The 12,143-nt window shown below is 52.3% G+C and overlaps 5 protein-coding genes across 5 annotated transcripts in view; 3 read left to right on the top strand and 2 right to left on the bottom strand.

The window, feature by feature from the left end:
• Positions 1-2,197: 2,197 nt before the first annotated feature.
• LOC131205593 (alpha-N-acetylglucosaminidase) lies at positions 2,198-4,979 on the top strand. Its single transcript, XM_058197755.1, has 3 exons — positions 2,198-2,422; positions 2,499-3,896; positions 3,963-4,979. Exons 1-3 carry the CDS (start codon positions 2,198-2,200, stop codon positions 4,689-4,691), a joined length of 2,352 nt encoding a protein of 783 aa, XP_058053738.1. The 3' UTR covers positions 4,692-4,979.
• On the bottom strand, positions 4,820-8,393 carry LOC131205594 (sorting nexin lst-4). Its single transcript, XM_058197757.1, has 2 exons — positions 8,049-8,393; positions 4,820-7,072 (listed from the first exon to the last, which is right to left on the bottom strand). Exon 2 carries the CDS (start codon positions 7,062-7,064, stop codon positions 5,274-5,276), a length of 1,791 nt encoding a protein of 596 aa, XP_058053740.1. The 5' UTR covers positions 7,065-7,072; positions 8,049-8,393; the 3' UTR covers positions 4,820-5,273.
• Positions 8,394-8,547: 154 nt separating this feature from the next.
• On the top strand, positions 8,548-9,520 carry LOC131206683 (probable tRNA(His) guanylyltransferase). Its single transcript, XM_058199344.1, has one exon. It carries the CDS (start codon positions 8,609-8,611, stop codon positions 9,518-9,520), a length of 912 nt encoding a protein of 303 aa, XP_058055327.1. The 5' UTR covers positions 8,548-8,608.
• Positions 9,521-9,564: 44 nt separating this feature from the next.
• LOC131205996 (uncharacterized) lies at positions 9,565-10,493 on the bottom strand. The gene is made up of 4 exons (XM_058198340.1): positions 10,256-10,493; positions 10,060-10,193; positions 9,829-9,995; positions 9,565-9,760 (listed from the first exon to the last, which is right to left on the bottom strand). The coding sequence occupies exons 1-4, from the start codon at positions 10,407-10,409 to the stop codon at positions 9,703-9,705; spliced, it is 513 nt and encodes a 170-aa protein (XP_058054323.1). The 5' UTR covers positions 10,410-10,493; the 3' UTR covers positions 9,565-9,702.
• A 527-nt stretch (positions 10,494-11,020) lies between these two features.
• The window catches only part of LOC131206684 (zinc finger protein 566-like), a 1,737-nt gene continuing 614 nt past the window's right edge, over positions 11,021-12,143 (top strand). The window contains exons 1-2 of the mRNA XM_058199345.1: positions 11,021-11,129; positions 11,201-12,081. Of these exons, the coding sequence (XP_058055328.1) occupies positions 11,034-11,129; positions 11,201-12,081 (977 nt within the window). The 5' untranslated portion in view covers positions 11,021-11,033. The remainder of the gene's footprint in view (positions 11,130-11,200; positions 12,082-12,143) is intronic.

The following is a 12,143-nucleotide window of genomic DNA, read 5'->3' on the forward strand; positions in this document are numbered from 1 at the left end:
GTGGCACGGGAACTTCTAAAAATATGTCTTATGAATTCTGAACATTTGCTTTGGCCCATTGTTTAGCTTCCTTATGCTCCTCAACACCGCCGACCGGACATTGTCGGCAAACAGACCAAAGCGCGGAGTTTGGTGATGATTTCATGCAAACACCCGACGCCCGGCCGGCCGAGAGAACCGAGAAAGGTTGTTGCGACATCCTCCTCGTGATGCCGGGTGGCGCGTGTTTATTTTCGAACGAATAAATAATCATTATTACGAATCGGAGAAGGAGCTGTCCTTCGACAAAGTGTTGGCCGCGCTTCGAATTATGACACACCCGTGACGCACTTTGGAAACGGAAATTGATCCGACCTGAATCACATTTGCCGGAGATTAATGTTAGAACTTTAATGGGGCGCGCCTGCGAAAATTGGGAACAGATTCCGGAGTAAACAAATTCGGCGCCACGGCCGCATCGAATGTCCTCGGACGGACTTTACGGTCGCACTTAATGTTTCGCCAATTTTTCGCTCCTGCCACGCGCGGGATCGCCGACGGGTTGGGTTAACTTACGATCCGGTTCCAGGGGACGGTGTGGTAAAATTTTGCCTTTCATCAAGATCGTTCAAACGCGGCGCGCCTTCGGTTGGGCGGTTTCGAATGATTTCGGATGAACTGGGGTTTATTTTTAGTTTTTCACCACACGCGCGTCACAATAAAAAAAGACGTTGTCTTCAACACTTTGTCACCTCGCCGCGTGTGCCGTGGCCACCGTTTGGTCAAACGATCGGAGTTTTGTGGAAAATTCACATGTACCGCCCGTACACTGTTTTCCTTACAATCGACGCTTGCGTTTCACTGGGGCGAAGGAAATGTTCCAAATGTTTTCGGCCAAGCGGATCGAAACGTGGAAACGCACGTTTCTCTGACCAAAACGACAGAAATAACACAACAAAAAGGGGATCGCAAAATGAACGCCCAGCGAAACGGAGGATGCTGTGGCTGGTTGTGCGGGGCAACCGTCAACATATTCGGCCCCGTCACCGGACTCTGGGGAACACTACTCACGAATCTAGTAGTCACCGGCGAACGAAGGAATTCAATGTCAGAATTGAAATTCTCCGTCACACCACGCCAGATGTTACGCATAAAATTATCATCACACGTTTGGCGCGCCCAACAGCAGCCAGATATTCAAACGGGTCACTCTCTTCTGAATCACACTCGATCTGCACGGATTCTGAGGATTCTGTACGGTTTATGTTGGACAACGGTTTGCGCGTTTGATTTAAAAACTAAAACCGCCCCACAATTAATTTGAAAACACCGATCGGCACTCACGATGCTCTGGCAAGCTGTGTTCTGGCGTGTCACGGAACCACTCTAGTTTTCACAGCTTGGACGTTATTATTATTGTAACGAAACACACCTTTTGTAAGAGCCTGAACAGATTACAGCTACGAGCTGTTTTAACGGATGTTCGACAAGTTTGAAGTTGAAATAACTCTTTACTCTTTAAGCTCTGTACTTTCTGACCGCCTGAAGATGCTGAAACCTTCGACTTTTCGTTCCCGGTCTCTGTTTTTTGCCTTCCCGGTCTCTTTTCTCTCTGTATTTCTCTCCCGTCTCTCTCGCGTTATTAAGACGTGCTCCACGAGCCGTAAATCGGACCGCAAAAACGTCAGATCGGTTACTTTTGGTTACTAACTTTTAATGTAATCAAATTATAATTGAAATCAGTAAAAGATATAATCATGATGACAGCAAAAAGAAGTTTAGCTACTGAACTACTGCTACTGAACTTTTACTGAACTTGACTTTACTGACTTGACTACTTGACTGACTTTACTGAACTACTGCTACTGAAGTTTAGCTACTGAACTGAATAATTGATTTTTGTGTTCATTTTCAATCATCCTTTTTAACTTTTAATAAAAAGCTGCTGTGGATTAATTTTTGATTGAATAAAGTAATTTTTACAGACCACTGGTTTGGTTCCGGTTGCTTTGACCGCCCGGTCCACAAACACAGCAGATGCCAAGCAAACATTCGGACGAAAGGCCCCCCCCCAAGAGAGCTGATAGTAATTTCATTCAATTGGTCCATTATCATCACCAGACGCTCCGGTGTTTACATACGTCCGCAAGATTAACTTGCCCGCCGTTCGGACTCCGATTTCGGATCAGTCGACAGCCGGCCAGCCGCTCGAGACGAGATGAGGAGTGTTTTAATATTGTTACTTGCGACACCCTGGTGGCCCCACGGGGACGCCGCCATCCCTGACTACGCGGCCCACATTCTCAAGCACATGCGCCCACAAGCATCGGCCAGTGTCCAGCGGAAGGCCGCACTGGAGGTGATCGCCCGAACGATCGGTGCGGAACAAGCGGCACCGTTCCGGGTGCAGATTGACAGCTCCCTGGAAAGAAATACGTTTCACGTGAGTACCGTCCACGGATATCGCCTGGAGTGTCTTAAAAACGTACGTGTAACTGTGTTTGTCCCCTGTTTCAAAGATATTCAAAGATGAAGCTGCGGCGAACCCTGCGGTGGTGCAGATCGTCGCCTCGAGCGGAGTGGCTGCCACGAAGGCATTCTACCACTATCTGAAGCGCTACTGCCACTGCCTGGTAGCCTGGGAAGGGTCGCAACTGCGGCTACCGGTTCCGCTGCCGGCCGTCAATGAAACCGTAACGGCTCCCAGTGCCTTCGTCTACTACCAGAACGTGTGCACGTGGTCATACTCGTTCACGTGGTGGCGCTGGACGCAGTGGCGGACCCACATCGACTGGATGGCACTGCAGGGGATCACGCTGAGCCTGGCACCGTTCCAGGAGGACGTTTGGATCGACCTGTATCTGGAGTACAACCTAACGGCACCGCAAATCGAGAACCACCTGTCGGGGCCGGGCTTTTTCGCCTGGCAACGAATGGGTAACATCCGCGGCTGGGGAGGACCACTGATGGAGAGCTTCGCCCAGTTCGGTCGCACCCTGCAGCAGCGCATGGTCCACGAGATGCGACGACTCGGAATGATGGTGGCGTTACCGGCGTTCGCCGGCCACCTTCCGGTACCGTTCCGGGCGCTCTACCCAAACACCAAGTTCGCCAACGTGTCCGTGTGGAACGGCTTTCCGCCCCAGTACGCGAGCCCCCTGTTCCTCGACCCAACGGAGCCGCTTTTCGGGGAACTCGGCTCGCGGTTCCTGGCGCGCATGATCGAGCGGTACGGTAGCGATCACGTGTACTTTGCCGACCCGTTCAACGAAATCGATCCGGTCTCGTCCGGCGGCAAGTACCTCACGAGTGTGGCCTCTTCGATCTACGACGCAATGGCGGAGGTAGATCCGCTGGCTGTCTGGCTGCTGCAGGGCTGGATGTTTGTGAAGAATCCCTTCTGGAGCGATCGTGCCATCCGTGCCTTTCTGACGGCCGTTCCGACTGGCCGGATGTTGGTGCTCGACCTTCAATCGGAACAGTTCCCACAGTACGGACGCACCGAATCGTACGCCGGCCAACCGTTCATCTGGTGCATGCTGAGCAACTTTGGCGGAACCCTCGGTATGCTCGGTACAGTGGAGCGCGTGTACCGCGGAATCGGCAGCACGCGCGGCAACGCAACGTACACGATGCTCGGTGTCGGAATTACGCCGGAGGGTATCAACCAGAACTACGGTCTGTACGAGTACGCCCTCGAAATGGGGTGGTACGACGACCGGCAGGACCCGGAGCAGATGGACCCGGAGCGGTGGTTCCGCCGCTACGCCCGGGCGCGTTACGGAACCGGCGGCGAATCGCAGGCCCAAGAAGCGTGGGACATTTTCCGCACTACCGTATACTCGTACGCCGGCCAGGTGCGCATGCACGGCAAGTACACCTTCAATCGGCGACCGAGTACCAAGATTAATCCCTGGGTAAGACCGCGCCGGCAGCCCGTGCAGCCCGAATCCTAATCCGATGTTCTTGTCGCCCCCCCATAGGTTTGGTACAATGTGACCGCTTTCAACGAGGGCGTACAGCGGTTGCTCTCTTTTGCCGAAGAGAGTTACTGCAACGCGCTCTGCCGGTACGATGTGGTCGACGTGACGCGCCAGTTGGCCCAGAACGTGGCCGACGCGCTCTACCTCACGCTGATGGATAATTACCGGCGCAAAAACATCGAGCGCTTTGGCCTGCACGCGAATCAGTTCCTGGAGTTGCTGGCCGATCTCGACCGATTGTTGGCCAGCGAGCAGCACTTCCTTCTGGGACCCTGGCTCACGGCAGCCCGGGAGTTTGGTGAAACGCCACTCCAACGGCAGAAGTACGAGTACAACGCACGCATCCAGATAACGCTATGGGGCCCGCAGGGACAGATCGTGGACTACGCTAACAAACAGTGGGCCGGTATGGTGCAAGACTTTTTCGTGCCCCGCTGGCGCGTATTTCTCACCGAACTGGGCATTGCCCTCGCCGCGAACGGAACGGCAAGCGATTCGCGAATACGCGACAAGGTGTTCCGCAACGTCGAGCTGCCGTTCACCACGGACGACAAACGGTACGCCACGGTCGCTTCCGGCGAGGATCCAGTGCGCCTGGCGCGCTCGCTGTACAACAAATGGTCCAGCATCGCAGGCGGACTGTCGGAAGTACCGGTGACTCCGCCGGCACCACCGGCACGGCTGCTTAAGCCTGTCAAACGTCGCAATCGGATTTCGGTATTGGGCTGAATAACCTGTGGAAGGATTCACGATCACGGTAGGGTCTTAACGTTCCAACACGTGTTCCAGCCAGTCCTGTCATCAAGCGTTCGAGTTCCGTGTTCGATTAAAGGCATTTCATATTTTTGTTATGCTCGTGTCTTGACATTGCAATTTACAATAGGTCCATAGGTTGTGTCCTCGATTAATTTTAGTGTTTCTCATATAAACATCGTTAATGTGGGGGCAAACGGCGCCGTTTACCCTCTGCTAACCAACCAGCGGGGTTCGAGCCAGACCAGATGCCATTCCGATCGACCCGAGTTGTACAGCGCGCTCCTGTTCTTAGCATAAATCACTTCCGTAAAGCCCTGCGTTTCGTAAAAAGAAGAAAATATGTTTATAAAAAGGGCACCCACCGGCCAAACGGTGTGCGTGTGCCCTCACACGTACGTACAAACTCCGAAGGCCGCGAAAGGTCACGAAAAGCAAAAGCAGAATGGCCGCGGTTGGGTGCCGCGATCTTGGAATGCCGCGCCCAATTCTTCCACACGCACCCGAAAGGCACTCGCAAATTCTCGCTGTCCCCTCCCCGTTCTGGCCCGGTCGCCTCTAGAAATAACCCTGAGCCTGTTCCAGTTTCTGCACGATCGCTTTGTAGAACTCGATCTGGGCACCGATAAAGCTGTGGATCGTGTCCTTGAGGTGCGTGTCGCGTTCCGCCCGGAAGTGCGACATTTCCGCGATCAGTGCGTACGACATCACGTCCACCCGCCGGTTGACCTCCTGCAGCTGCCCGTTGTCCATCTTCTGTTCCGCCGTCAACCGTTCACTGTCCTTGCGCTTCACCACCGCATTCCGGTACTCGTTCAGTGTGTCCGGCCAGCCCCCGAGCAGCCCCCGGTAGATGTGTAACCGATCGGAGAACGGCACAAAATCGTGCTTCGGCTGCTCGCCGAACAGCTGGCCGATGCTGATGAACACTCCCGCCGCGTGCCCGACCGAGTTCGACAGGCTGATCTGGGTCGCGGCACGCCGCTCGTCGACGCCGAGGGCGCGGGCTAGCTCGGAGAACCCTTCACCGATGCGCTGGTACTCCTTCTTCCATTGCACCTGAAACTTCTTCGACTGATCGCCGCAGATCGCAAACAGCGTCTTGACGGCGGCGTCCATCTGCGGCACGAACGTGCCGGCCGCCTCGACCTGCGGCTCAACCTGCGACTGGAGCAGCATCTTCTCCGGTGGAAAGATGGACGCACAGAACATCGTCCCGACCAGTGGGTCCTTCTCGGCCGTCCGCTTGCCCGTTTTCCACTTTTTCTCGTCCGTGCACGTGAGGAAGTGCATCCAGACGCCGCACGTCGCCAGGATCGGATGGCGGCACATCCAATCGACAAACTCCTGCAGCTGCACGCGCCGGTGCTCGACAAACTCCTCGTCGTACCGGCCCGAAATCTGCTTGTCCGGGAGTGGCGGGATCGGGATCAGGCAAAATTTGGCCACCAACCGCTCGTGCAGCCAGTCGAAGTGTTTGTAGCGGCGCGCCACCGGAATGTTGTTGAACGACGGGGTCAACTGGTACGCGATGAAGCTTTTGAGTCCGTTAAATTTCTTCTCCTTCTTCGGTGAGTCCACCGACACGGTGTACGTGTCGCGCATCGGCTTCCACACGATCCCGTGCTCCATGGAGAGCACGTGCACCCGGTCCGATTCCGACACATCCGGCACCGGCAGCCCCAGCAGATAGGTGTCGCCGGATTTGGTGAAAATCTTTGGCCCCGAACCGGCCGCCCGGCGACCGCCGGCCACGGTTGTCGCGGTCGAGGCGAGCGACATATTGTCTCCATCGCTAACTGGCGGGGCTGGCAAGTTCGCGTTGGCATAGTAACTGCTCGAATGCGTCAGCTGCTGCTGCTGCTGGTGCGAGCTTTGGCCATTGTGGGACCCACGCCCTGCTGCACCGGCTGCGCCGCCCGCCGAACCGGGACCAATCTCGGAGTATGTATCATTATCGTCATCCCAATCATCGTCCCAATCGTCCTGCTGCTCGCCCCAGTCATCGGCGGTCTGATCGTATCGATTGCCACCGCCACCGCCGACCGCCTGCTGTGAGGTGGACTTCGTAACTCCGCCCGAACTCCAGGCACCGCTCTGAGACTGTGCCATCGTGACCGCCGACGGCGGTGGAGGCATCCGTGGTGCTGACGGTGCCGTCGAAGCGTCCGGTATCGTTTCTACGTACGCCGCCGGGAACAGGCCGCGCTGGCCGCGCGAGTTCGTGCCCTCCCACCATCCCTCGCCCACGTCCGTGTTGGTGACGGTCAGGATTTCGTCGACCGCGATCGATATCTCCGACGAGTTTGGCTCACCGCTGAAATCGTACAGTACCTTCACGCGGGGCATCGTGCACACTGGAAGAGAGACACAGTACACACCAAACATTAGTTTCGAATCGGTTGAGGAACAACTTTTGCTGACGGTTGATCAAAGTACACATCGACACTCTCTGGCGGCACGTATCGCGGTTACAAAACGCATATAGTACGAGCTACAAATTTTCTCGTTGCCGATTTCACATAACAATAGTGCTGTACAACGGGACAGAAGAAGTGTCCGAAGCTGCTACCCCAATCATCACCGACGACATTTTATTACGTTGCGTGGATTGACTCATTTTGGCCTTGTTTTCTTGTCCCGCACATACAATATTAGCATAATTAGATTGAAACACCGTACGCGGTTTCATTCGTACGGTGAGGCCAGATGAATCATCTCATCAATCGTTAGTCGCACGCACTTCCCCGAACCAAAGGAAGGATTTATCATCATCCAAAACACCTTCTCACGGATGCCAACCATTCGTCTCGGAGGCGCATAATTTTGACACACGAAGCAGGCTTTGCGCTTATCTGCTTTTAATGTGCACCGATACATCAATCGAGTGACAAATCAAAGTTTTGCACTTTTACAAAACAATTCATCCGTGGGTGAGTCACACGCGGAGAACACACGGCTGGGCGGGCGGCGCTTTGTCGTAATCGTTGCACACCCGCGCACTGATATGCGAAGATGCGTCGTGGGGAAATCAGAGCAAAGAGAGCTGCCGGTTGCGGCGCCGTAACACAACGAGTCGCATTGTTTTGCGGAACACGCGCGTGTGTCTCGCGATTCTCATCGTGAGCTCGGCCGTCACCGGAGGGGGATGCGATTGATTCAATTAACCATCATCATCACTTGCACCGTCCCGTCGAGATCCGGCCGACACCGTCGTCGAGCCCTCTTTCGCGATCTCGCGACTAGGCGTATCCCGCTTTGTTCAACTGTTTTGCGCTGACCTTGCGGCAATCACGACACGCTTTCTGGTGCGACGATTGGCAGGGTACTTACGCTAATGGAGACAACACGACGAACTAAAACCAGCTTCCAAACATCCAGCTGCGCGGATCCGCTGGAGGTATGACGTCAACTTAATTAACAGTACTGCAGCAGCAGGAGCACCGCAATCGGCAGACGATGCAGATTGTATCATCCGACCCTTTCGGACACAATCCTGGGCCAGGAATCGGGCAGATCGTGCCCCGTTCCGAGTTTGCAAACCGGGAACCGGGATCGGAGGTCTCAACACTTTACTCCGATAGCCACGGTATCGCCGACATACAATTGGCAGCACAGAACTAGATAAAACTCGCTTTGGTATCACTTTTATCGCGAATGTGTTTGCTCATCGTTCGCTCCCCGTTCGCACAATGCACTGCCAAGACGTACTTTTGACAGCTTCGACGCGCCCCGGATCGACTGTGGCACGCCATTCAGCAACTGTCAGCAGCTGTCAGCAATACCATTGTTTTTGCTTTTCTCTCGGAACCCTTGCTCAAAGTATGTCCGTTGTTGCATCGGTGTTAAGGACGGTAAATAAACAAATTACACGATCGTTGCGTACCGCCGCGATGGCTCTGAGTCGCTTCGAGTACGTGAAGGGCTTCGAACAGGAAGACAAGCTGTTGCCCAATTGTTGGGTCGTGGTGCGGATCGATGGCAAAGGCTTTCACCGGTTTTGCGATGTCCACCGGTTCAACAAACCCAACGACGCCGACGCACTGCAGCTGATGAATATGGCCGGTATGACGGTGATGCAGGAGTTCAACGAAATAGTGATCGCGTACGGGCAGAGCGACGAGTATTCGTTCGTGTTTCGCCGGGACGCGAACGTGTACCAGCGCCGGCGGGATAAACTAGTCAGCTACGTGGCAAGTTTGTTCACCTCGGCGTACATGTTTCACTGGGCGCGCATCTTCGAGGGCCGCGCGCTGACCATGCGCTACCCACCGTCGTTCGATGCCCGCGCCGTCCTGTATCCGACGGAAGAGAACCTACGTGATTACCTTAGCTGGCGACAGGCGGACGTTCACGTGAACAATCTGTACAACACCACCTTCTGGAACCTGGTGGCGTCCGGGCTCAGCAATGCGGAATCCGAGCAACGCCTCCAGGGAACGCTAGCTAGCGATAAGAACGAGATACTCTTCTCTCAGTTCAACATCAACTACAACAACGAACCGGTAATGTACCGGAAAGGTACCATCCTGCTGCGAAAGAACGTTACCGTACCGGATGGCACGGGGAGTAAGCAGAAATTCATCGTGCCCATTTTTGAGGATCTCATAAGCGACGCATTTTGGGTCAAACATCCGGAGATTTTGGACAAGAAACAGAAGCACGACGACACCTTCCAGCTGGCAGGACAGGACGACGCCGCGGTGCAGCCAATCCTTAGCTACCAGCTTGAAGTGTACCAGCGGCGGCGGCAAGGAATGAACCAGAAAACGAATCAGCTACCGACGTGTTCGGGCGTTCGATAGAATAAAGTACATAACAATGGTCACAACGTGTCAAACGAGTGCATCTTTTACCGTGACAAACAAGGAACATTACTTATATAAGCTAAAAGCGGATCTTTAACACTTGCACTAAACATTACGATATTGTATCGGTTCTCTCTATTGCGACCACTGCGACCACGAACAGCTTCGTATCGCGGTTTTTAACGTAGAAACATTTGACACTGCTCACAGCACGGTTTATCCTGCGATTCGCATTGGCTAAAATGGCGTTGAGGTGAATTAACATTGATACCTGGTTGGTAAGAAATACTGTGTCGTGTACTTACAACACTTTCACACAGTTGAGACAAATTTTCTCCGGACAATTGTGACAATCGACTCCGCAGTATTCGCACAGCTCGAGGTTGCAGTTCGTGCAATCTGTGTGCACGATCGACATCCGGTCACACAGACGGCAGTGTCTGTCGGCCTTTTTCGTCACCCAAACAGAAACCTTTGGAAGGGGAAAATCTGATCGAAATTGAAGCATGCTTGTGCACTGTAAGAAGCGGACTTACGGAAGCCGGATCGTAGTCGATTTCTCCACCACCCAGCAAACGAACGGATCTGACGGATTCGTTCCCACCGATGGGACCGCCAACGACTTTGCTGTGGTTCTTGGCCCCTTGGAAAAGCAACCCGATTGTTCTCGCTATAGGACACAAACACCATGTTCAGAGCCCGGAAGCCAAACTGGACGACAAAAGTCCTTACCATGAATTTGTTTCATCTTCTCCGAATCTTGACGATCCAGCAGCCGTTGGTTGACGAAAGTTTTTTTTTGCGTGACAAAGCAACGCTCACTATCGTCAGACCGCAATCGTTTTCGCTTTTGGGAGTTCACACCCATCACTATTGTGTCGCACATTCTATAACAAATTAAGGAGCACTACTTTTGCAGCCGATGTAAAATGTCCGATAATGTTGTCCAGCCGGCAAGTTCAATGCACAAGATCGCGCCATTCGCTGAATGTAAATACGCGCTCGCGTGCGGTATGACAGCTGACGTTTTAAAGCACGGGCCACAGTTGATGAATGTGCGCAACAGGTATGTTTGAATTTTTTTTTAATTTTATTCTCTATGCGAGAAATTTCCCTAGTTCCAGGCTCTCGTCGCTGTGAATGAACCGGAGGGACAGGATTGCTCATTGTGCATCACCCTTTATTGATATCATATAATTAATTCGATCATTAATCGATCGAACTGACAGCCTCCAAACTGCTACTCACAGCATCAACGAGCTTCCGCCTTTTTGCTTCTCGGCCGCATAGAAGCTGTCAAAAATGGAAGATTGTCATTTGGAAAGAAACTTGTTTGGTAAACAATCGCAACGCGTAGAAATTTACTTTCCTCTGTAATAAACTGCTCAGTCGAAATGAGAAAGAGAACTTCGAAGTCTTCTAAACGTTCACCAGCCGAGTAAGTTAACGGTAAACAAGAATCAATATGTATAACAGCACATTTCTTTCCAGAAGCACGCCTATATGTCGAATGTGCCTATCGACGGATGGCGCTTTGGAGCCGATTACTTCCGATGAACGAGGCGCATATCTTTTGCAACAAATATTCGCCAGTACGCAGGTTGAAGTAAGATGCCCTTCTTAAATATAATTTTCTCCTGCTTTTATAGAACGACATTAATTTACCTCTTTTTACAGATGAACATATTGGCCAAATTTCCATCGTACTTGTGTTCGGCTTGCAAATCGCGCTTGGATTCATGGGATAAGTTTCGCTGCCTATGCGTCCTAAAAAATGAAAAAGTCGAACGATTTCTTAAAGAAGTGGACACACCAAATTTGACTGCTGCCGAAATAACTGCAAAACTTCCGAACATAACGGATGGCGTTAAATCTGTGTGGATCAAAACTGAGGTTGTCGAAGAAGATTGTCAATCGAATCGAATGGCTTCTATTTCACAACAGATAAGCACATGCGACTATTATCGTCGCGACGATTTGTTTGAGGCAGAGGAGGAATCGCTGGAAACAATTTTGAAACGGGAACCAATGGACGAGCAACAACTACAATTATCGGTTGCAGATCGGAAAGATGAGCATAATATTCTCAAGACGGATGCTTCCGTTTTCAACCGTAAGCTTCAAGGAGAAGCTTCTATGGCAGGAAAGACCATTAAGTGTCATGGCGACTCTGTATCAATTAAAGATCAAAACAATTGTTGTATCACGCATGGCGCCGAAGGCCCTACATTGAGTAAAACGGATCCTAGTGCTGAGGAAGATTCAGGATATTTTTGTCATCCATCTGTCTCGAAAGTTAACGAGCAGCAATTGTTGCCGACGAATGAACACCGAAGTCCTCAACAAGATTATACCGTAGCGAAGTCTAAAGATTCATCCAAGCATGGCTCAAAAATTAATACAAATGTCCACAGAATCAAACACAAACACCAGTGCCCTCATTGTTCCGCTACGTACCCATACGCATGCAGGCTGACGGTGCATCTTCGCACGCACACCGGAGAAAAGCCATTCCAGTGTGAGGACTGTGGCAAAGCGTTCCGTCTGGCAGAAACTTTGTCTGTCCATTCGAAAATTCACAACAAGGATCAATACCATAAGTGTCCTCAGTGTCCTCAAA

The sequence above is a fragment of the Anopheles bellator genome, chromosome 1 (assembly GCF_943735745.2).
Source record: "Anopheles bellator chromosome 1, idAnoBellAS_SP24_06.2, whole genome shotgun sequence".
Taxonomy (NCBI): domain Eukaryota; kingdom Metazoa; phylum Arthropoda; class Insecta; order Diptera; family Culicidae; genus Anopheles; species Anopheles bellator.